The sequence below is a fragment of the Rosa rugosa genome, chromosome 6, assembly GCF_958449725.1.
Source record: "Rosa rugosa chromosome 6, drRosRugo1.1, whole genome shotgun sequence".
Taxonomy (NCBI): Eukaryota; Viridiplantae; Streptophyta; class Magnoliopsida; order Rosales; family Rosaceae; genus Rosa; species Rosa rugosa.
Window position 1 is genome coordinate 52,669,451 of NC_084825.1, and position 25,066 is coordinate 52,694,516.

At 37.6% G+C, this 25,066-nt stretch overlaps 3 protein-coding genes and 1 pseudogene across 7 annotated transcripts; 2 read left to right on the forward strand and 2 right to left on the reverse strand.

The window, feature by feature from the left end:
* The first annotated feature begins 2,387 nt into the window (after positions 1-2,387).
* LOC133717373 (cyclic nucleotide-gated ion channel 1-like) lies at positions 2,388-5,936 on the forward strand. 2 transcript variants are annotated; one of them, XM_062144077.1, is made up of 7 exons: positions 2,388-2,638; positions 3,346-3,901; positions 4,046-4,258; positions 4,356-4,594; positions 4,746-4,857; positions 4,970-5,206; positions 5,318-5,936. In XM_062144077.1, the coding sequence occupies exons 2-7, from the start codon at positions 3,458-3,460 to the stop codon at positions 5,789-5,791; spliced, it is 1,719 nt and encodes a 572-aa protein (XP_062000061.1). In that variant the 5' UTR covers positions 2,388-2,638; positions 3,346-3,457; the 3' UTR covers positions 5,792-5,936. The 2 variants fall into 2 exon arrangements, with proteins under 2 accessions (XP_062000061.1, XP_062000060.1); XM_062144076.1 differs by lacking the exon at positions 2,388-2,638 and adding an exon at positions 2,783-3,138.
* Positions 5,937-6,945: 1,009 nt separating this feature from the next.
* LOC133718100 (cyclic nucleotide-gated ion channel 1-like) lies at positions 6,946-11,271 on the forward strand (annotated as a pseudogene).
* Positions 11,272-13,576: 2,305 nt separating this feature from the next.
* LOC133718318 (lysine histidine transporter 1-like) lies at positions 13,577-16,141 on the reverse strand. The gene is made up of 7 exons (XM_062145130.1): positions 16,074-16,141; positions 15,302-15,682; positions 14,407-14,800; positions 14,220-14,325; positions 13,979-14,070; positions 13,829-13,897; positions 13,577-13,737 (listed from the first exon to the last, which is right to left on the reverse strand). The coding sequence occupies exons 1-7, from the start codon at positions 16,124-16,126 to the stop codon at positions 13,639-13,641; spliced, it is 1,194 nt and encodes a 397-aa protein (XP_062001114.1). The 5' UTR covers positions 16,127-16,141; the 3' UTR covers positions 13,577-13,638.
* Positions 16,142-17,156: 1,015 nt separating this feature from the next.
* On the reverse strand, positions 17,157-24,451 carry LOC133717840 (uncharacterized). Of its 4 annotated transcripts, none has more exons than XM_062144587.1 (13): positions 24,153-24,451; positions 23,276-23,351; positions 21,659-21,773; positions 20,873-20,894; positions 20,614-20,658; positions 19,921-20,458; positions 19,430-19,594; positions 19,151-19,243; positions 18,954-19,055; positions 18,721-18,840; positions 18,161-18,301; positions 17,669-17,995; positions 17,157-17,545 (listed from the first exon to the last, which is right to left on the reverse strand). In XM_062144587.1, exons 6-13 carry the CDS (start codon positions 20,413-20,415, stop codon positions 17,255-17,257), a joined length of 1,734 nt encoding a protein of 577 aa, XP_062000571.1. In that variant the 5' UTR covers positions 20,416-20,458; positions 20,614-20,658; positions 20,873-20,894; positions 21,659-21,773; positions 23,276-23,351; positions 24,153-24,451; the 3' UTR covers positions 17,157-17,254. The 4 variants fall into 4 exon arrangements, with proteins under 4 accessions (XP_062000571.1, XP_062000567.1, XP_062000568.1 ...); XM_062144583.1 differs by having other exon boundaries at positions 19,151-19,249; positions 24,153-24,449; XM_062144584.1 differs by lacking the exon at positions 21,659-21,773 and having other exon boundaries at positions 19,151-19,249; positions 24,153-24,449.
* Positions 24,452-25,066: the final 615 nt, after the last annotated feature.

A 25,066-nucleotide genomic window follows, 5' to 3' on the forward strand; every position in this document is an offset into this window, starting at 1 on the left:
ATGGTCATACTAGATCATGTTCTAGAATACTCTAGCAACTCTTAAGACTTCTCTTTAATTGCTCTAGACTTCTCTAGATTGATGTAGATCATCTTAGATGATCAATGTGCATTAACTTGCAACATGATCCAACCAATCTGCTAAGGTTCATAACTTCATATCTCCTCTCCTTAATACATTTATGTTTATTATCTACATATAAGTTGTTTCTTGCTTGATGTCCATGTAGGTTTGAGAAATGAATAGTCTTCCCTTGAATTCAATTAGATTTTTAATTTTTGATTGTTTTTAGGTCAGATTGAATTTGATCTCAATTTCACTGATTGATTAGTTAACAGGAAGAGTACTTTATACTGCTCATGATGTTGATTAGAGTGTCAATGATTTTTGTATCTCCATATGGATCTACATGAGTTTTATCTGCTTTTTATAGATTGCAAAGGAATTTTTATCTCTAATCATAAGTCTTTTTTTGTTTTTTGTTATACCCTTCAGAGGTATTGTTTGATTCTTGTCTGTTTTCTAATCACTTGCTGAGCAAGTTCACCCGTTGAGTTACTGGGTCAGTTACTATTCATTACTTTTTAGTGTTTATTTCCACCCTCTAGGGAAGGTTACAGTTGCAGGGCCATGAACGGGGTCTACATTGAATAATGAGGAAGAAGATGATGGGCAGCCAAGGAAGAAGATTCGGCGAGGAGTAGCTCGACAATGGATATAAATTTTCAATGCTTGGATGCCAATGAACAGAAGTTTAGTCATATCAAGAGAAAAATAAAAGTTTGAAAGATCGTAGTAACCAAATTTTGGTTTTTATGTGCACTAACCAGGAATAACAAAGTTCCGGGAAGCAATGGTCTAGACAATCGAAAATTCTTCTACCCACCCAGGTGGGTGGCCATGGTAATTATAACTAAGGAGATGGGTAAAATGTTAGGGTAATACCCAAACCCTCTCCCTAATCACAGGCCCAAGTCCAATTGTATCAGCATCTTGTACCCTTTTTTTTTTTTGAGAATGGAGCATCTTCTACCTTGTACGCTACAACGTTGTAGATCTCCACCGATGTTGATCAGACATAGGGCTGAGTCAAAAGTTATCTTCAGTAGTGTTGGGCTGTTTTGTCCTCCTTCTCAGTAGTCCTTGTCCATGTGACAGATCCCAATTATAGAGATCTCTTATATTGTACCAACGGCTCAATTATGGGCATCTATGAATGAAAATGCTTTTCTTTTAATTGTCTTTCCTTTCAATTGCCTCAAGCACCTAATATAAAATGACTACATGTACAGACGAATTAATCAAAAGAATTGATAGAGCGAGGTAGGGGAAATAGATGGAGTGGTCCAGAAGTAAGTAGATTGGGAGGAGGCACCATGAAAATCGAAACATGCATAGTCATGTGATTGATGAATCGAAGGTCGATCCGGGAATGTTGCAGTAATTTTGATTCAAATGGGGGTGGAAGAAAAGCCCAAGATGTGAGGCAAGAAGAAACTGAGCAAAGTTTTAAATAATGGGTTTGATTTTCTGGTTAGTATGTAGCTCATGAATATCTAATGGGATATGTGGTGTGCATGTGTGTGGATATCTAATGGTTTTTATTATTATTATTTTTTTTTTATGACAAAATAACCTTACAACGAAAAAGAAAAATCATGAGAGACACCCCTTCCCTGCTGATTCAAATAAAATGTTGGGCACATCGAAAGGGGTAGGCAGTAGAACCAAGATTGAGGACACTGGAAGTTATAAGTTAAGGATGCTAAATAATCGGCTACAAAATTGGCCTGTCTAAACGTATGTCTAAAAATAATATCGTGAAACTGAAGTGCCAATTCTTTAATGTCTCTGATTAGGATATCTAATGGGTTAATCTAGTTGTTTATGCTTAATTGCGGTCAAGTGGTTGTAATGAGTTTCTGGGCTGGTGAAGTAAGGCAAGAAAACTAATCCTTAATTCTACTGAGTTTAGTGAAAGCGGAATTTAGAAGGACCCAGGTAACCAGGTTCTGGCGGAGATCTAGGTCGAAGAAGAATGAGCAAAATGACGTCAGTGCAGACGAAACCGGTAAAACTGTGCGCATTTTACTTCTTTTCCTCAAACTTTAAACTGATGGCGCGTGCATACACGCTCCGTTAATGACCAAGGGGTGAGCACCCACAATCTCCGCTAGACAATTACTGATGGAGTTAGCTATTCAATTTAGTTGTAGGTCTTGGAAGTACTACTACACTACGAGTATTGGGAATGTGCTGCACTTTTACCATGCAGTTTTGTTTTCCAAGAGGAAACTATTTGGAAGTGCCACAAGAGTTTCGTACAGGTGGAGTCATATATTTGATTATTTCTGATTATTTGTGTAGTTGCACTGTCACAGCTGGATCCTTTGTTCTGTTATATACTTGTGCTTAACGACGATCACAATTGCCTTAGATTGGACAGAAAATTGGGGACCATAGCCATTGTTTTCCGTTCCATCATTGATTTCTTCTATATTCTTCATATCATTTTTCAGTTCCGTTCCCGTATTCCTTGCCTTTCTTCTAAAGCTCCAGAGATTAATTCGGGTAGAGATTCACGCAATATTTCTTGTACTCCCTAGTCGACATACTTCTAATTCTCCCACTGCCACAGGTAAGGAAAGCTTACTTGAGTTTCAGCATTTTGCATTTTGTGTTTCGTAGTGTAAGTCTCGTAACAGTTTGTGATCAATCTTGTAGCTTTTAATCTTTTGTTAGGTATGAGTCTTGGCAGTATATGTGAAGGATAGGCGCACTTAATACTTTATGAACAGTGTTCTTGGCTGTATGTTGGAGAATGGAGATTGTGTTCCTTGTGTGCGTCTTCATCACTGGTCATGTATTAATCATCACAATATAAGGGGTTGCCATCACACTCCCTTAACGTTAAAATAATTAATTGCTGGTGTCAGTGATTCCAACGTAGGGCTCCTCTGATCATATCCTCGTGGTCTTCACTCACTTTCTATAGCAGCTTTCCCTTCAAAGTTGTTCTGGTTAAACTTAAAGCAACTTCATGTTCTGATTTTTATGAGATATTTGCCACACCTTTCGCCTCCTCTTAAAACCTGTCGTCTTCTTTATCCTCACAACAATGTCGATTCAACTTTCACAGTAAGTGAATATTGTTCTCTCTTTTTTGTTCGGCTTTTGGGAATTTATGATTGTGATGTTCACTTGTTTACACCCCACCATGTATGATATGAATGTTATTTCATGATCATTACTACCTCTGATGATGATAATTAAGCTTAAACAAGAACTGCTTTAGGCTCAGTCCATGTATGCTAAGCTACTCTGTTTTCTGCATGATCTATATAGGACTGGTGATATAGAAGAAAATGGTGAAGAGCGAATTCAGAGTGTTAATGGTACTAATTCAAGGGAAAGTTTAGCATCAGTGCACTCTGCTGTGAATAAGGTCTATAGAGCTATGGGGCCTGGTTATAAAGGGCTAAAGAGTTTTGGGAAAATCATGAAAATTTATTATGGAGTTTTGTCTATAGGCTTGAGTTCCAATGATAAAATTCTTCGCCGCCAGAAATTAAACCAGCAAAGGTGGAATAAGATGCTTCTTGTTCTGTGTGTCATCGCGCTCTCACTGGATCCTTTGTTTTGTTATATTCTTGAGGTTAATGATGAGAAGAACTGCCTTGGATTGGATAGAACATTAGGAGCTATAGCTATTGTTTTGCGATTTGTGGTCGATTTCTTTTATGTGTTCTATATCATTTATCAATTTCGTGCTAGCGTTGCCACTCTTTCGTCTCAATCATCGAGAGAAGGTGAACCGGTTCCAGATACTCGAGCAAGAGCATGGAGATATTTGTTGTTGTACTTCCTATTTGACATACTTGTAATTCTACCACTTCCACAGGTAATTAAGAGAGCTATTATGTATTTGCCAGATTGCATAAGTAGAAATGTAGAAGCACTTCAAGTTTACATCTTTATAAAATGGGCATTAATTTAGAGTTCGACTAAAACTACAAACTCATATAACTTGCTCCAATCTGTGCAGGTGGTAGTTTTTGCTATCATTCTACGAATGAATAACTCGAGGGTATTCCATGCAATACAGTCATTGTACTTTATAGTTATCTGTCAATTTGTGCTAAGGGTTCTTCGAATCTGCTCCTTGTTAAAAAAAGCTATACGGTCTTCTGGCGTCCGTCTCGAAACTGCATGGGCTAAAGCTGCCTTCAATCTCTTTCTTTATGTGCTTGCCAGTCATGTAAGTTATCCATGATCACTTTAGTCATCCTGTTCTAGTTCATCGATCTCAAAAACTAGGTTCTAACTATCGATGGGTTTTGTTGGCCGGCCTGTAGGTTGTTGGAGCCTTTTGGTACTTATTTTCAATAGAAAGAAGAGCATCTTGCTGGCGAAAAGCTTGTAAAACTCATGCTACTGCTTACTGTTGCTCTTTGGATGAGTCCTGCTTTTCAAAGACACCAAATTCCACAGATTTTAATTTTGGAATATACAAGGGTGCATCTGCTGTCATTGGATCAACAGATTTCATGACAAAGATCTCTTACTGCTTTTGGTGGGGACTGAGAAACCTGAGGTGTACACACATTTCTAATTTGTAGATCAAGAAATTAAAAGTTATAATTTCTACATATTTGTAGAGTTTTAATTTGTTCCTGCACATTTGTTTACCTATAGCTACCCTTTTGATATTAACTTGTGGTACATTTCAATTTTACATTCTACAGTTCTCTGGGTCAAAACCTCGAAACAAGTACCTATGTGTGGGAAGTCTGCTTCTCAGTTTTTGTTTCACTTTCTGGATTGATATTGTTGGCTTTTCTTATTGGAAATATGCAGGTTGGTCCTTAATGAAGTTTGACTTCCGAGTTCTCAGTTATTTAGTCATTACACCTCACGAATTTAACACCTCTTATTCGCTTGACAATAACTGCCATTTGTTGTGGAACAGACATATTTGCAATCGAAAATAGCAAGGCTGGAGAAAATGAGATTGAAGGGGCAAGAGGTAGACTTGTGGATGGCAATCCATTCCCTTCCTCGGGAGCTCAAGAAGCAAATAAGGCGATACCAGAAATACAAATGGCAAGTAACTAGAGGTGTTGATGTGGAGAGTCTTCTTCACAATCTTCCCCGGGACATCAGAAGAGAAACTAAGCTGCATCTATGCTCCAGTTCACTCAGTAAAGTGAGTATGTTCTATTGAAAACTGTCCCTATATAGTATATATATGTAAGTTGTAACATGTACACGATGCTATCAATTGTACATTACATGATGAGATGATGACCATCCGCAGGTTCCAATGCTTCAAAATATGGATAAACAATTGCTCGATGCAATATGTGATCATCTAAAGCCAGTGCTTTACATAAAGCGCAACTTCATATTCCGGAAAGGAGACCCTTTTGATGAGATGTTGTTCATCACTTGCGGCAAGTTATTGACTTACACCACCGCAGACAGTGCAGGTGCTGATTGTCTCGGAAAGGATGACTTCTATGGCCAAGAACTTCTTGACTGGGTGCTAAGGACTTATTCCAATCCCGGCGTATCCAACCTTCCCTTCTCTACCAAAACAGTCCAAGCGCATACGGATGTTGAAGTGTTTGCTCTAAGGGCCAATGACTTGAAAAATGTAGTGTCTAAGTTCTGGTGGCTTTTCCCCAGCTCTGGTTTGGAGCAAGCACGCAAGCCAAGGGCAGCTCAGGCTTTGCAAGCAGCCTGGCGCCGCCATAAATACCGTCAAAGACTCGCCAATCTAACCGTCTAAGGAGGGCGGTGTGTTTTTGCCACCCACTGCACTGCATTCTCATTCCCTTCATAGCATCATAGAGATGCATGCACATTAGTTCAAGATAACATTGTAGCTGATTTATTAGTAACTTGATTTGATGAAGAACTAATTAGACCATGAATGTTTGATTTAGTTCTTGCTATTCATGTCCTTGGGATCTTCAGGTTCAATTTGGACCGAGACGTACTGGACTCATTTTCACTCACATATTAATATTCTTGAAGCAAATTACGTACCTTTACTGTTCCAATGACTGATTGCTCAGACTTTGATGAATAGCCCGTGGACTTGACTTCTACAGAAGCAAAATGAAGCAACAAGATCTTTTGGTTTTCAATGAGATCTTTTGTGTTCCACTTTTGGCAAGAGCTGTTTAGGCTAATTAATCTAGTAATTAATTTTTGTTTGCTGTATGATCTAAATAGGACACATAGCTGTGATTTAGAAGATAATGCTGAAGAAAAAAAACTCAAAAACTTGATGGTACTACTCAGTCAAGTGCAAGTTCAGCATCAGTGGCCTCGGTTGTAAGTAAGTTTGACTGCCGAAGGTGGAATAAGATACTTCCTGTTCTGTGTGTTATTACTCTATTACTGGATCCTTTGTTTTGTTATCTCCTTGTGGACAATGATGAGAAGAAGTGCCTTGAATTGGACAGAAGATTAGGGGTCATAGCCATTGTTTTGCGAGTTCTGGTGGACTTCTTTTATCTGTTATATATTATTGTATCAATTCCGTGCTAGTACTGTTGTTACTCTCTCCTCTCGATCATCAAGAGAAGGTGAATTGGTTCCAGATACTCGGACAATAGCAAGGAAATATTTGTTCCTCTACTCCCTATTGGACATACTTGTGATTCTTCCACTTCCACAGGTAAAGGATAGCTACTTACATCATAGCTACTTGTGATTCTTCCACTTCCACTTCCACATGCAGGTAAGGATAGCTACTTACATTATAGTTTTTTTTTTTTTTGGAAGTCCTTCCATTATAGTTGCATTAGTATATCTTGCAACTAGTTGCATATTTTGTGTACATGTGATGTTTATTCTTGACTTTTAATCCAAACCATTCACTTGATATCCTAAGGCTAAAACCATGACACCTCCTTATTAAATGAGGCATTTTAAATGCAAACGTCGTTTGCTATGAGGACGGAGACGGTAAAAAGACGGTTCTTTTCTCTTCCCGAGTTCTTCCGACTCACCTCACTTCTCATCGTCCTTTGTTTCTGGTTTATACTTCCATCTTTTCAAGTTGGGTTTTGCATAAAAGCTCAAATCGAAAAAGATTGAGACCCAATTTGGGGAAGCAATCTAAGGGTTTTGTTCAGACGATGAAGAATGCTTTGTTATCGACTCGATGCAGATCTGCGCCGTACAGGTCGTCTTCTTTAGCTAGTAGATTTTGGGGCTCACCAAACAGAGCTGCAGAAGAAACAGGGAAAGAAGAACAGAGCATTGAACCCCAAAACAGAGAAAGAAGAACAGAGCATTGAAGATTCGAAAGAAGGGGAATTTGGATCAGACTCCACTCGGCCTTTGATTCACAAGGTGTAAATAATGATTTTCTAGAAAGAGAACCCTTCAAATTCTGAAATTCTCCACCATCATCATTGAGTTCTTATTGTTAGAATTGGTGGGCCAATAGAATGAACTTGGGCATTTGGAATTGGAGCTTCGTTTTCTACAATTCGGCGTTGCTTGAGATGCATTAGTGGGATTTAGAATCTGGGTTTGGAGGAAAACTCGAGAGGAACGCACATGTTTTTCTTTTGTGTTCGTCTTCTCGAATACTGAATTGGATCTCAAATATGGGTTAGAAGAAATTTCATGTGGGTAGCCTATAACTAGTTCTGCTCAAGTTTCGATTGAGAAAGAAAAAGAAATTGCACAAGTGTGAGAACATTCTTGAAGCAAATGACGTACCTTTACTGTCCCAATTGATTGCTCATGTCAGTAATTACTTCCAACAGGTAAGTTGGCAGTTGAATTTGAATTACTAGTACAAATAAGGAGGGCAGCGTTTCTCGCACTGAACACTGCCCACGCTGCAGTCTCAGAATAACACAACATACCATCGATTATATAGATGCATAGTTGCATACACACCAGTTCAAGATAACATTTTACATGATTCGTTACGACTTTCTCGAAAAGTCTTTGCGGTAAGAGAAGAATATGTTGCAAGATGCGCTGGTTTGATTCAGTGCTTCGTGTTGCCGTGTAACTTATTGTATCATGATGTAATTCGACATTTTTCACGGAGTCCTTCTTGCATGTCTGCGCTACATTTGTATGGCTCATAACCAAACAAAACCAAGGCAGCTGGTAAAGACTAGAGACAGCCAGCCGTATGCATGAGAAAAAGACTTTGAAGAGTAGATCGGTTGACTTCACTCTTTATAGTGAGCTCAAGTCTTTCACTTCCAAATATATTTGCTTTTGACTTCTTTGAATCTTTATGACACTTCTTGCTTCTTAAAACCCTTCTTTTCTTTCTTTTCCGGCAAATAAATTGCTAGATCAAGATTTGAATTGTGACAATGGAGGCTCAAATTTCAAGGTAAAGTGACTAATTTTCTCACCTCTGCTTGTTGCTTCCACATTTGGGTTGTAAGGTTTTAAGCCTGAGCAAGAACTGTTCTAGGATAGTTAATCAAGTAATTTTTGTTTGTTGTATGATCTAAATAGGACACAGAGCTGTGATTTAGAAGAGAATGCTAGAGAAAAAACTCAAAAACCTGATGGTACTACTCAGTCAAGTGCAAGTTCAGCATCCAAAGACTCGGTTGTAAGTAAGTTTAAAGGGCTATTGAGTTTTATGAAAACTTATTGTCGAGATTTGTCCATAGGCTTACGTTCCAAGAATAAGATTGTTGACTGCCAGCATAAATTAGTCCAGCAAAGGTGGAATAAGATACTTCCTGTTCTGTGTGTTATTGCGTTATCACTGGATCCTCTGTTTTGTTACCTCCTTGTGGTCAATGATGAGAAGAAGTGCCTTGGATTCGACAGAAGATTAGGGGCCATAGCCATTGTTTTGCGATCTGTGGTGGATTCCTTTCATCTGTTATATATCATTTATCGATTTCGTGCTAGTGTTGTTACTCTTTCCTCTCGATCATCAAGCAAACGTGAATTGGTTCCATATACTCAGACAAAAGCATGGAAATATCTGTTATTCTACTTCCTATTAGACATACTTGTGATTCTTCCACTTCCACAGGTAAGGACAGCTACTTGAGATACTTGCATTATGGCATTCATTGATCGATTTGCACAAGTTTATCTTACAAGTAGTTGCCTATTTTGTGTACTTATAATGTATTTTCCAGATTGCTCAAGTAGAAGTGTCAGAACTAAAGGGACCAATAACTTTCTCCATTCTGTGCAGGTCGTAGTTTTTTCTGTCATTCCAAAATTGAATAACTCATGGGTTTTCCATGCAACAGAGTCATTGTACTTTATACTTATCTTTCAATATGTGCTAAGGGTTCTTCGAATCTGCTCATTGTTAAAAGAAGCCACAAGTTCTTGGGGCATCCTCGCCGAAACTGCATGGGCTAAAGCTGCCTTTAATCTCTTTCTTTACATGCTTGCTAGTCATGTAAGTTATTCAAAACCACTTCTAATCATTCTGTCCTAATTTATTAGAAAACTAACTTCTTTTCATGCTTACTTTTGTTTCATTACTGATCCTCTCAAGTGATAAACTTTCTGGCCCTGTAGGTTGTTGGAGCCTTTTGGTACTTCTTTTCAATAGAAAGGAAAGCATCTTGCTGGCAAAAATCCTGTAAAATACATGCTAGTGCTTATTGTTCGTTATATTGCGATGATACATTTGGAGCTAGCCCTTTCCTGAATGACTCTTGCTCTCCAGAGACATCAAACTCCACATTCTTTAATTTCGGAATATACTTTGGTGCTCTTGAATCTCGCGTCATTGAATCAACAGAAGTAATACCGAAGGTTTCTTACTGCTTTTGGTGGGGACTGCAAAATCTGAGGTTTGCACACGATATTAGATATATCCTAGCTGTTCTTAGATTTTCTGTTCTTAAACATTACCTACCCTTTGGAGATTAACTTGTGGTACGTTTCTTCGGCAGCTCCCTTGGTCAAGGCCTCAAAACAAGTACCTATGTATGGGAAATCTGCTTCTCAGTTTTTGTTTCGCTTTCTGGCTTGATACTTTTTGCATTTCTTATTGGAAATATGCAGGTTGGTCCCAAATTTGAGTTTTATTTCAGAGCTCTAGGTTGGAGTTAATTAGTACTACATGACACAAATAAGTATTTTAGCCTAGAGTCCTTTTTTGTTGTGGAACAGACATATTTGCAATCAAAAACAGCAAAGTTGGAGGAAATGAGATTGAAAGGGCAAGAGATAGAGTTGTGGATGGCTTTCCATTCCCTTCCTCGGAAGATTAAGAAGAAGATTCGGCGATTCCAGAGATACCAATGGCAAGAAACTAGGGTGTTGATGTGGAGAGTTTACTGCACAATCTTCCCAAAGACATCAGAAGAGAAACAAAGCAATATATTTGCTCCGGTCCACTCAGTAACGTACGTGGGTGCTATGTTGATACTTATGCCTATATGCTACATATATTATATGCTAGGATTGCTAGCCATGCTATTGCTACATTACATGTTGAGGTAATGATATATCGATATTAACAGGTTCCAATGCTTCAAAACATGGATAAACGATTGTTTGACGCAATCTGTGATCATTTGAAGCCGGTGCTTTACATAGACCATAGCTTCATAATGCGAAAGGGAGACCCTCTCGATGAGATGTTCTTCATCACTCGTGGCACATTATTGACTTACACCACAGAAGGCAGTGCAAGCGCTGTTTGTCTTGAAAAGGGTGACTTCTATGGCCAAGAACTTCTTGATTGGGTGCTCAAGAATCCCAATCCCAGCCTATCCAACCTTCCCTTCTCAGCCAAAACAGTCCTAGCACATACCAAAGTTGAAGTGTTTGCTCTAAGGGCCAATGACTTGAAGAATGTAGTCTCTAAGTTCTTGTCGCTTTTCCACACTAGCTCTGGTTTGGAGCAATGGCGCGAACCGAGGGCAGCTCATGCTTTGCAAGCAGCCTGGCGCCGCCATAAACAGTTTCAAAAGACTCCCCAGTCTAAGGAGGGAAATGTTTCTGCGCCTTCCTGACTGCATTCTCATTACCCATCATAGCATCATAGAGATGCATGCACATTAGTTTAAGATTACAGTTTACCTACCTGATTTATTTGTAACTTGGTTTGGTAAAGAACTTATTAGATCATGAACTTATTAGATTGTTGACTGCCAGCATAAATTAGTCCAGCAAACGTGGAATAAGATACTTCCTGTTCTGTGTGTTATTGCGTTATCACTGGATCCTCTGTTTTGTTACCTCCTTGTGGTCAATGATGAGAAGAAGTGCCTTGGATTGGACAGAAGATTAGGGGCCATAGCCATTGTTTTGCGATTTGTGGGGATTTCTTTATCGATTTCGTGCTAGTGTTGTTATATTTCATTATCGATTTTGTGCTAGTGTTGTTACTCTTTCCTCTCGATCATCAACCAAAAGTGACTTGGTTCCAAAATGCTTCAAAACATGGATCAACGATTGTTTGAAGCAATCTGTGATCATTTGAAGCCGGTGCTTTACATAGTGCACAGCTTCATAATGCGAAAGGGAGACCCTCTCGATGAGATGTTGTTCATCACTCGTGGCAAAGTGTTGACTTGCACCACAGAAGGCAGTGCAAGCGATGTTTGTCTTGAGAAGGGTGACTTCTATAGTTCTATGTCAAGAACTTCTTGACTGGGTGCTCAGGAATCCCAATCTCGGCTTATCCAACCTTCCCTTCTCAACCAAAACAGTCCAAGCACATAACAAAGTAGAAGTGTTTGCTCTAAGGGCCAATGACTTGAAGAATGTAGTCTCTGAAAGATTACTCTGATTACCTTTATCTATTGGTCTTCCACCTTTCCTAAATACTTTATATCTGTTAAGATACACTTAGTGGCACACTAAACACTTATTTTTTCTATATACATAATTAGTCGTTATTTTTTCTATATACATGTGTTTTACTAAATTTTTCTTTAATACATACTTCTTCTTTTTTTTATGATGCAAGGCTTACATACATAAGGTGGTCTATATTAGGATAGACAAAACGCAGTTCAATTGGAAACCGGAAGCGATAAGGATCTCGTTTTGCCTGCACAAGAAAAATTTAGTAAGATAATACCCACAAGAAATATAACACTAGCCGATCAATAGTAAGAACATCATACCATAAGAAAGAGAATACAAAGTCAATAAAACAAAAGAGAGAGAAAGAAATTGGAGTGCTGGACTTGCCAGAATTTCAACCATTACACGCATACCAACTTTTATGTGATGGCGGATCCAGTACCAGTCATTATTTTTTATCTGAACCCACCTGAAAGACATTAATACTCATCATATCAAACTACTTTGAATTGAAATAAGCCAGCTTTCAACTCTGGATTAGTTAAACCATGAAAGTATCAATGTATGCACCCCACTATTACACATTACTGAAATTAGTCGATTTGCCCCCTCAAGAAATAAAGATATGGCTTCCAGCAATGAATATAAATTTCAAGTAACAAAAACTTGAGTAAAACTAAATAAGACAAGCATAGCATATCATATACACCTCCGATGTCCACAAATGCTCCTTGATACAGATGTATAGATGTCACTTTTCCTTCACAGATCTGCATTACACATATTCCCACTGTAACATCAGCCACCCTGTCTCTTGCGACCAAAGACACATCCTTTACCCTTCTTTCTCAACCATACAACCTAGTAAGCATTCCGTACTAAATGAAACACAACTATGCCATATGGATGAGCACCTAAGCAATCAGCATTCTTTGGATATAACGTTCAAATTTTCATTTCCAGAAACACAACATATAAGATATAAAAAGATAAGCACAAGAACTTACTTGTCGGAGCTGAAGGCTTTGGGTTTGAAGAGGTTGGTGGGAGGGGAATGGGTGAGATGGGGAGGGGTCCATTTGGGTTGGGGTTTGGAGTGGGGAGAAGGGTTTAGGGTTTTAGGTGAAGAGGAATTGGTGAGGGGTTGCATCACTGAGAGTGAAGGTGAGAGTGTCCTAAGCTCTCAGAGTGAAACTGGTGAGTGGATAAAGTAATTTCTATTTTTGTTTTTGTTTTTTTCTTTCTCCATGTTGGGTTTCGATCTGGTGTGTCGCTTCTATAATTCTTTCTATGCTGTCTGCCAATCTCGGCTCTTTATGCTGTTATTGACTTGGATAAATTTAGCGCGAGTTGTTTTAAGAATTTATCTTCAGGGTTAATGGTCTTCTTATACCAGTTCATAAGATCTTGAACTTGCACAATGTTCATTCAACCTAAATTGGTTTGAGACGGATGCTTCGATATTTCTACAAGCGTATTAGGCTTAATAATTGTGGATGTTTATGATCATCATTTATTTTACTTCTAAAATAGGTGATTATATGATAAATAAATGAAACATTCAACTAATGCACTTGAGAATTGGAATTGCACTAAAAAATATAAATTAACGGATTTTTTTTTAAAAGAATAAATTAACTGATTTCAGGATTTAGAGTTTTATCAAACAATTAAAGCTAAAATAATAGAGTATTAAAGCACTTGAAATTTTCGCCATCAGCAGTAAGAGAGGTCATATATACACTACATATCCATCAAACAAGCTATGAACAGCTGAATAAGTAGGCCCTATTAATTATTAAGATAAGCACTAATTACAGATAGTTAATTTGAAATGTCAAGACTCTAAGAGTAGAATTTGAAATCCTTGGCTTGAAGTATGATATTCCTCAATGCACCAATAGGAGCAAAAATCAGCAATAACACTCCAGCTATAATGCAGAACTGTAATAGAAGAAAACCAGAATGAAATTAGTATTTGCAAAGAAAAATAATACGTAAAAGAACAAAGTACTTTAAGTTCTTGCTATCTTACCCAATTTGCAAACCAGGATAAGCTGAACTTCTTAGGTTTGTAGATGACGAGCCACATGATGCAAGGAAGCTACAAGAAATTTTCAGGTAATTAAGTACTAAAAGGGAATGAAAAATCCACTGATGCAATGTCATTATAGAAGTTACTTACAAAATATGTTGTGGGAGCAAAAGCAAATCCTCCAAAGAAACTGAGAAGCCCGCCAAAGAAAGGGAACGTGACTCCGATGAACAAGGTCATTGCTGCATTCACGCAGAACACATTAATATTGAGTGAAATAGAACATATGTACCATATTTCTAAACCACATTATTAATCATATCTCAAGACTCATGTATGATGTGTGAAGTTAACTCAAGATTAAGATGATGGGGAAGAAAATGATAATTACCAACAAATAGATTTCGTGATATAAAGCGAAGAGAATAAGAAGGTTTGAAATTCATCTGTTTCACTAGAGCTGCTTCAATTGTGTCAAACACCGGCATTGCATAGACCTACATAAGCAACAAGATGAACAACATGAATACTTAAACAACTGTTTATGCAGTAATGTAAATATTGAAGTAGGACTCTACCTGATAACTTCCAATGACATGAATAACAACAAAGGCATTAGCAATAACAATAAGCCACTTAGGTTTCTCCAATGATATGAGGATGTTATCCTGAATACTGTTTCCGAACACCCAATAACCGATAAGAGCAACTGGGAAATAGCACAAAGCCACCACAACATATGCAAGCATCACACCCTTCCACATTGGTTTTTTGGAAGGCTTGTCAGGTGTAGAAGGAAGTGTTGCTTGAATCTCCAAAACCACATTGTGACCAGCAAAAGAAAAAGCTACATCTCCCAAAGCACTAAAGAAGTTGAACACATTTCCTGTGGTGGTTGAAGCCCTGGGGCCATACTGCACTTCTGGTTGAACCCCTTTGTGAAGTGAAGCTCCCCAAGCAACTGTAGAGTAGCTGTGTAAATACACAATGAGACATTAAACCAAATACTTCAGCAAATTAAAAAATGTAACTGACATGAACTTCTTAATCTGAAACTAGATCCCATTCGTAGAAAACTCTGCTCAATCAATAAACTTGTATAGGAGGTGCCAGAAGCAATTCTAGAGATTAACTAAAGGCCTCTTGTAGAAGCACTTCAGGGTGATTTTGCAACAAGCAGTTCAGTTTTTAATCAAGGATTTGATTCAGGTACGATGTCATAAGTACTGGGTGACCTAAGTACTAGATTCTATAGGTTGGTTAAAATAGATAAAAGTGCTTTTATAGTTACTGAAGCACTTGTACTTTTTGGAGAAGCAGCTAATGGTTAATTCCCTAGAAATCACTACCTATCAATTATAGGAAGATATAAAGGTATATAATGTGTGTCTCATCTGTTCTAGGAAGATATATGGGAATTCGACTGTACACAATTCTAACAAATTAACTGGATGAAAAGGAAAATATATGTACCTCAAGGACATGACAGCTGCAGCAAGAGAAATACCAGCAATGGAATTGAAGCTAGGGAGGTGAGAGATAACAAAGTGGACAGCGGCGAAGATCATGATGAAGTAGGTGGTTTTGATTGGTTTTCCAGGGGACACAGTATCGTGGATCTTCTGCAGTGATTTACCACCTGTAATCATATAGACGATGCACGTACCAGATTGCACCATTAGTTGTTGGGGTACCACAATCCAAAGCCCTAGCTTTTCTCCGAAGGCATGTTGACCCAACTCATGGTACCTATCAAACCTCTTCCCCGGCACGGACTCATGCATCTCTACCATCTGCCATAAGGTGTATAGCGTGATAATCCATGAAAGAACAATCACAGTGACTCCAGGTCCCCTAAAGCACAAAACCCAATTTAGTTAATGGCTCCAAAATATGCTATCATTATGTTAATCATGCAAAAAAAAAATATGGCATATTACCTAGCTCACTGAATCTTAAACGGGGGTCCTACTTTGTATCACCACACGCTAAACTTAAACTCCAAGTACTGAATTTATGCATAAAACTAAGTCGATTTTGCTTCTATTATCTTTCTCACATAATGCCTTTAACACTTGATCCAAAAACAGCTTTGAACAAAATCAGTATAAGGACGTACTAAATCTTTAAAAATCATGTTCATGTCAAAAAGCACAAAAACAAGCCAACCTTTCGACCCTAAAAAACTCGAAACGCTGGTCCTACAACCAAAAACCTGAAGACATGAAATTGAAGCATGCCTTACCATCCAAGTTGAGACATGGCAAAAGGAAGACCAAGCACACCAGCACCAACCATGGCGGTGACATTGTGGAAAGCAGAGTACCACCAGGTTGCAGTCCTAGAACTTGTGATGGGAAGCCAGTCATTCAGATCTTTTTCCTTCTGATCAATACCTTTTGCTTCAATATCCATCTCTCCCTTCAATGAGTAAAAGCATAAGAGTTGCCCAAACCCAAAACAAGTTCTCTTGCTTTGATTTGATCATAAATAAGAACCGAGAAAGTGCTACGTAAGTAGGACTCCTACAGGACTTCGAGTTTGTTTCTTGTTGAACTGAAATCGTTAGGCTCCTGAGGGTAGATTGAGTACTTAGTGAACTGAAACTAACTCACACTATATGTGCAAGAACTTACTTTTAGCCATTTGATTTTTAAAAACTTTTGAAATTTCTAATTTACCCTTTTTTGGATCATATCTATCTCATTGAATCCTTGTAGAACTGAAATTCCTAAGTAGAATCTGTATCCAAAAAGGATAAAGATTCTTCTAGTGAGGAATCAGATGGTACAGAATTCAGTCAATCACTTTGCCAAAAAAAAAAAAAAAAAATCATTCAACACAAGTGAATCCAATCCACCCTCAGAAGTCTATGATTTCAGTTGAAAAAGGAAATCGTAAATCAAAGTCTCTTTGACTCTTTACCTATAGCTTTTGGGTAAAAATACTTGAACCTGTGCAACTACATTTTTTCGGTTAAGATCTTTACTATGAGGCTCTAGCTCAAGGAGAGAGGAGTGTATGAGATGGTGAAGAGGAGGCAGAGATAAAACTGTTTAGAAGAATGAGATATGCATGAGTCGAGTGGTTGTTGTAAAGTGCGACTCCAACCAAGTCCACAAATAGTCATGAAACAAAGATTCTGAGTTGTTTGTTAATCACACAAGGTTTGCTTTGGCAGTTGTCAAGCAAAGTGTAAGTGCACAACGGAGAAGTTCTCAAGTATTGCATATCACAGACTCTCGTTACGTAAGGAAAAAAACAAAAAACAAAAAAAAAAAAGCCACCGGATTGGTTAGTAATTTAGCAATTAACTACTCTTGAAACATATTGTCAATGGATACCTACAAAGCTTGATAGATGGAGAAAATATACAATGATATCGATGTAGTTTACGGTTGCAGTCTTACAAATAACTAATTATAGCTAAATCAACATTCTATTACAAAGCAGGAGGCCCCCAGAACCAATTCTGCGCTGTTGCTTCAGTGTTTCTAAGAGAAAATCTTCATTGTTTTTAAGCTGGAGATACTTTTCCATGTCAAAGCGTGAAGGATTTGACCCGCCCGGGTATGATTGGCGCTGGTAATTACCAGATTCTTCAATTTTACTGGATGCATTTTCCATGATGTTAAATGGCAGGGAATCGATTATTCCAGGGCTCCAACTCCCACGGCTACTAGCAGACTGACTATGGTCTTGCGCATTGGTCACTTCCTGTAAATTGAATATCAAAGAAATTTGAGTACGATATACTAGAGATAACAATGAATGAAAAACGAGACACGCCACAGTGGCAATCAAAAACTGTAATGGGGACGCTAAACTTCCAAATATTACCTGAGAAGCACCCCATGAAAAAGATTGTGGGGTCATTGGTGGTTCAGTCTTATTCCTGCACCCCATAGGAGTACCATCATTACTAGTCTCCCACCGCACCCAAGGCAGTACAACGCCATCCATGAAAACAGGAGGAGGAGGAGTTGACATGGCTGGACTCTGAAAAGTTTCGCCCTTCATTATTCCTCCTAAGCTGGAATTTGTATCACTCCTTTCACCATCAAGTGATGATATATCTGTGTCTTCAACATTTGAAATGAAGTCCTCAATATATCTCTCTGCTTCCTCAGTCAGTCGCTTAGACACCCTACCTTTGTCATTGCTCCTCTGCCAAGTGCAATACAAATGTCAATATACAGAGTCTTAGAAATTTCATACCAATCCCTCAGACAGGTAAAATAATAATAAATGTAAAATATAATAATAATAACATACAAATATAAACAAACTCAAAGATGACAAATTTTGCAGATTATCAGATGGAACATGTACCCTTCTAGTTCGTGACGGTCTGTCTGGACTGACAATTTTCTTTGGCTCAGGAAGCAATTCTTTTACAATCTTTGAGAGTTCCCTACTGTGTTGTTCCTCCAGCACTATTTCCGCTAATAAATCTTGTTTACGCTTTTCTGACTGTCAATACAAAAAAAAAAAAAAAAAAAAAAAAAAATATTTGATCTACTAGTAGCTAAAACTTCATTAAAATGGCACATTTGAATGCGAAGTAGTTGCACAGAACATTTCAAAGTAGAATATAAAAGCAAACACGGCACTCTCAGCTTACAGGCTGCTATGGCATAGTTGACAAATAATCTGCCCTAATATCCAGAGTCCAGACATCAAAGGCCATACTCTATACTCAACTAAACTCGCCTTTACACATAGGCCAACTGGTGGACATTGTGTAACAGGCTGAAAGGCACTCAAAAAGTCATAAATTGACTATTGTTAGAGATGAAGGACATTTCAGAGGATGCACTGTTTTCAGAACAACTACAAAACATACACAATACAAAATTATAACCTGAGAATCTAAATACAAAATTTCATACCCGTTCCAATTTGGAAGAATAATTCTTCCTGATCGAAGAAACAGCCTGAACTACATCTGAACCGTTAGAACGCAAGGAATCACCAGGTGCTGGAACAGTATATTTAGTTTTGCCCTTTTCCTGAATAAGTTAAAAGGAAATGAGCTTTAAAATCAAAATAAAGGACCATCAAAACTCTACAAGCGCAGGACAAAGAACATATGTATTGGTTCTAAAGAACACTAAAAGCAGACCTGTTCAAGTTCCGTCCTAATCTCTTCCACAGCATGTCTAAGTTCTTTTCGCATTACTTCATATAATCCACTTTTCATATCATTACCAGCAGGGTGCTCTGCCTGAAAATTAACAAGATAACAAATAAGAGCAACTGAGACAAAAGAACTAACTAGGTGGTCTTGATTTCATAAAATGTTCTACAAAGTTTGTCTACCTTCTTCTCTGAATATACAGCTCGTATAGTCTTCTCAGCCCCATTTTTATAGATATAAGCATCCTTCCCCTCATCATCAGTTAGGACAGAAGACTGGCTCTAAACAAAAAACTGAAAGTTAAGGTCTTTAAATTTTAAGGATTGAAGCCAACTCAACCACCAGATATGGTCACTCTCAGTGCTTCTTTTCTACCAATTTCAGCTATATGCTGCCCTAACTAAACACTAGTAGGTAAAAATTCAAACAAACATAGACCAAATAAATGGAGAAACACTTACGGAGTAACCATCATGGCACTTCAGATCTTTTTGGCTAAGAGACCTTCTTAATCCTGGCCTATAATTTGAATCCAATGACTTACGGGACAAGGGCATGTGGTTGTTTCCACTAGTGAAGTTTTTCGACTTAGCAGTGCTACGATTATGAGTATGATCGAGATCACTCTGTCATAAATGCAGCCAGAAATAAATGAGTTGGAGTATCTCTATAATCTGATATAGATAACAATCTTACATCTACATTGAGTATTAACAGATTACATAATAGTCTTCAGTCCCGATGTCTAATACAGTCTACACAATGTGGCTAAAAATTCTTTCTTTTACCCATGCAAATACTCCTTCAAATGATTCTAAAGAGCACTAATTGTAATGCAAATTTGTTATCCAAACAAGAACAGAATGCAACAGTAAACTAACTACTTTCTAATGCTATCACATCAATCACAATTCAAAATGAAATTAAAGAAGAAAGCCACCACTATTCTCACCTCTGAATCGCTCATCTGATACCGAGCAACAGAAACTGATCGCCTTTGCCTCGAATTTGTCTTACTTTCCGAAACTACCCTCCCTCCACCTGAGCTATTACCAGCACGGCCCCTCGTCTCACCGCCGCCGCTGCTCACCCTCGGGCCATGCCTCGACACCGACCTCCCCCGCCTCTGGGCAGGGGTAGTTTCGGAACTCCGCAACGCCGAGCGTCTTCCTCTATCATCCGAGCCAGAATCAAACAGCTCAATCGCCAGGTCATCAAGACTAATCTCCGGGAACCCCGAGCCCCTGACCGTGTTCACAAACTTCCTCCTGGGAGTCGGATTGACTTCAAACTCCTCGGCAGGCGGCTCCGTTAGCCCGCGCGAGAAGCAGCTGAGGCTGCGCGAGCGCCGGTGAGACCGATTAACCGAAGCCGAGTCCTCCGCCGGAGCCGGAGAGCTCCCGGTCGGCATCCGCTTCGTCGTCGATTTGAACGCCGAGGTCGCCATTTCGCGAAATTTCAAAACTAACAAGCTTGTGGAACGAATCAAACTAAAACAAATATAAAATAATCAGATAGACGAAAGCTAAGTTTTTCGACGGACAGTGAAAGCTAGGGTTTGAGTGGTCGGCGATCGGCCGGAGGTAGCTGAGAGAAGAGTGAGAGAGGTTTTAAGGGGAAGATTAAGACCAGGGTGTATACTCACTGTATGTATTGCAAGAACCTTCAAACGTTTGCACACTGAACACACCTGATTAAGACATGGAAGGAAAAAGAAATGTAATCAAACAAACAAATCAATGAAGATTAAGACATGCAAATTTTTTCCTTCTTTAGATGGATTAGAGCATGTGAACCAATGCAAATGGTATCAAATACTATAGGCGATTTGTAACAAATCACGCTTAAATTTTTTTTTTCCCTTTCATGAGTAGGAGTTGAGTCACACAAAGATGAAATCTCACCTATTTCTTCTTGCTAACAGACCTGCAATGCAATAAAAAGTAGGAATAAGGAGTTCATACAAAGAAGAATAAATGATGCAATTGACAAAGAGAAAAATTAAGCATACAGCTTTTAAGAATAGAAATCCATCATATAATTCGTATCAAACACAAACTATAGCTACGAAGATCATGAACATGCAAAAAAGGGTATATGAATTCAGTTGAAAGTATAAGGAAAACCGGTCTGAAGCAGAAACCACAAATAAGAGGGCAATCATATCAATGAAGAATAACAGTAATCAATATTTTCTCTCTTACAACTCCCCCTTTCTTAATGTGGACATAATTTTAAAATAGAAATGAAATTTTAAAATAAAGGTCCAGTTGCCTGTAGAGCAATTCTTTATAGTGGAAGATATACCCAGGTGATGGCAAGCTGGGAAAAGATTAGAGAAAAGGCTTGGTAAAGCAGAAGAAGACGCAGCAGAGGACTAAGTTTTTTTCATATTCCCAATCCCTCAAATATCTGGTGATATCTGACTTTGTAAAAATATATGATAAAGATATATGCATAACTAAAGTCCAAGTGGTTACATTACATGATACGTACCTTTCTACTTGATCATCAATTTATAAAAATAAAAAATAAAAATAAAAAAATCAGAAATTAAAGAAAAAAATATCTCAAGCATGAATGAAATTACACTGAAGACCTCAAAATTAATAGTCCTCTTGCTTAAAGGAGTATTAAACTGTGAAAAACATGAAAAGTATATGTAATATTGTTTTGAGAGTTTTACTTACCCTCAAGACTTAGATCAATTAGTTTCAGGTAGCCTCCTGGGAATTCTGTTTTGGCCAGCAAAGTTTTTTTTTTTTCTGTTTTTTTTTTTTTAATGGTGTGCAGAGAATATCTTTGCTGTAAGCAAACAGAAAATCCATTAGAAATTTACAACATTAGAGAATAAATATGTTACTTTAGGTTTACTGATGCAGGTTGTGAGTGTGAAAAAGGTAAACACATTTTTCTTCACGCATATTTCTCATGCTTATTCACTATGTAAATCATGAAGGTATATCAGATTACAATTCAAGGGAAGAAAAAACAAACTATATTGATCTGACCAAACTTAAATGCAGTTAAACTGACCAAACTTAAATGCAGTTAAACTGATCTATGTGCTGCTCTATCTGAAAGCTTTATAAGAAACTACCATTTTCTGATAATGTAATGATTCAGGTTATGGCTATGTTTAAAGAGCTTCAAGTTGATTCGGAAAGTGATGTCCTGGATAGCCTTTCAGTCAAAGACACTGTTGTTGAGGAACCATGAAAAGAGTAAAGCTTTGAAATACTGACAGTGGATTCAATCCTTCACATTATGTGGACTGTATATAATAGAACACCAAATCAGAGAGCAAAGTTGAAGAAAGGTATGGAGGGAACCAAGGACAGGAATTCTTGTGTTAGCTCAACTGGGTAAAGCACATAGTCTTTCATTTTGGAAGGCATGGAGAGAACTGCAATGCAAATTTCAAATACATACCCATATCACCCTAAATGAAAGGTTTATGCTGTAAATTAAATTTCTTGAAAATTGTTGTAGTAGAGCTGAAATTTCTGCTGAGATCGGAAGGCGTCTCTCAAAGTTCAACATGATTAGATCAGTTACTGAGAAAAAGTGTTCAGTAACTTTTACCACTGGTGGCTACCCATTTTTGGTTTAAAATTTTCTAGCTGCGCTACGTGAGTTTCTTTATAAAATACTGAATCTTTACTATGTATGGCCTTTTTGGTTGCTGTTAATTAGATGTTATCAAAGACTGGACCTTGTTGACTTAGATCCTAATTATGATTCTCAATTACTTTGATGACATTGATTGCATCACTGTTAACTTCAAGCTTGCTGAAGTTTTCTCCAACTTCAAAACAAAGTTCTATTAACTGTGTTATGGGCTTAGCTGGCTCTGTTTCACTCCAAAAGAACATACACTTAATGAATCTAAACACAACAACCTATCTATTTAAAAAGATCATGTAACTATTTTTTCAAAGAATATATAATAAAGAAGAAAAGAGAAAATTATTCAGACAAAGAATAAGAACATTTGAGAGTTGAATCTCAATTCGATTACTGCTATGATTGTTGCTGCATTCTTAATATATTATCAAAGGGCAAAATTCAATAAAGACAACTGAAACAATTTCGTTATGAAACTCAAACCATTATATCATATTGTTAAAAATTCTAACTTGAACTCAAAAACTGACAGAAAGCTAAATACCAATTTATGCAAACAAACTTTGAAGACCCTGCAAGTCATGTTCCTACCTAATACTATCAATCAATCAAAAGAAATAAAAAATTACTTAACGATTAGAATTGACCTACAAAAATGACAAATAGAGCAATGTTCTTACCTGTTTTCAAATTATAATTTGCTTATCACAAAACTCCTTTGACCAAAACCAAATAGTCCAAGACACACACCAGAACCTGCATTAGAAAAGAATCATACTTTAGTAAATGATAACAAACATAAATCAGACTAGTGCAACCTATACCAAAGTCGGGCATGTATAGAAAACCCTCATTTACACGCCTTGATCGAAGCAAAGAAGACTTTAGTATAAGGGGAATTCTAAGGTTTATCTGTTGGGTTGGAGTCTTTGGAGGGAATTGTTAAATGTCTCTATTCCCAGACTTTGATTCCACTGCAGTCACAAACAATTCCCTCCAAAGACTCCAACCCAACAGATAAACCTTAGAATGCAAAGTTTGTTGCCGAGCACAGAACTTATCAAGGATAAACAATTTCAATCACATACTCTAATACATTGCTAATTTGTCTTGCTAGCTTTAACATGTAAATTATTATTTCCCTCGCGCTAATTAATTAGTCTAAGAATTGGTAAAGAGTTTACACCCTTTGACAGAATTTTGGGTTCACCATGTGCACAAACTAATACATATACCAATTGCTGTTCAAATTTTCGCATACACTTGAGAGAAATCCCTTTCCTTGGTTATCATTTTGTGGCTGTTTTAAAGGAAGGGAGCAGCTGTGGAATAGAACATATATATATCTTCAGGTGAGGTGATTCATCAACACTCAAAAGATACAAACTGCCCTACGTCCCAGTTCACTATGTAAAACTTTGTTTGGTATTGACAATTCTCTAATATGAATTGAATTCGCAGAAACAAATATATAGTGAGATTGTAAAGCAAACAACAAATACAGATAGATTTCATAATCAAAACCACAATTTCAAACAACCCAAACCAAACACTCACCTCCTCTTCTTTTCCAAACCTGTCCTACTCGTTTCCAGGCCACCTTTGTATCGACCGGACAGCGACGCCTGTTAATGTCAGAGCTTGATAACTACAGTGTGCAGTGCAGGAGCTTTATTTTGAATGAGGGACACGGGAGTTTTTGGGCCGGTTTTGTGTTTTGATTTTTGAAAAAGGAAATTTATTATTTCCTACTATTTTCACGGATTTATTGCCCTCTTTGGAACTTTGTGTGCATGAACAAGTTTGGTGAAGAGGATCAAGCTAGGTAAAATTGCAACAAGAAAAAGGAAAAACAAACTTGCTTAATTAGTATATTTGCTTTGCCGGAGAAGTATATATATAAAAAGAAGATAGTAATCGAGAATTTTGATGTTTAAATATTTAATTCAATCATGTGGAAGAAAATACATAAAGATGGCAATAAAATTGCGCACCAATTGGCTAAACAAGCTATGGTTGCTAGAGAAAATAAATTTTGGAAGGAAACCCGAAGCTGTCAAAGTGGCGAGGCACTGTGCTGCAATGCACAGTTGGAGCATTTCACATGCGCCGAAGGGGTTTATCTTGGGCCTAGGAAGCCTTTGGGTTCCCCTTGACAAAGTCAAAAAAAATTTTTGGAAGGAAACACCATGGCTTTTTGAAATACTGTTAGTTGATTGTAGGAATTGAAGTTATGGAGGGTGGTACTTTTTTTTATTTGCTCTCATCAAGTAGGGTTTTTAATGAGGCCACATTTAATTCCAAAGGTTGTATTGACCATTTGTTATTGATGAAAGTTTATATTTGATAAAAAAAAATACTAAAAAAGTACATATTAAAAAAAATATTAAAAAAGTACAACGAAAAGATAACTCGATCTGCTACTATTAGTTTATCATTGATTTCCTGCAACCTCCGAAAGGTTGCGATAT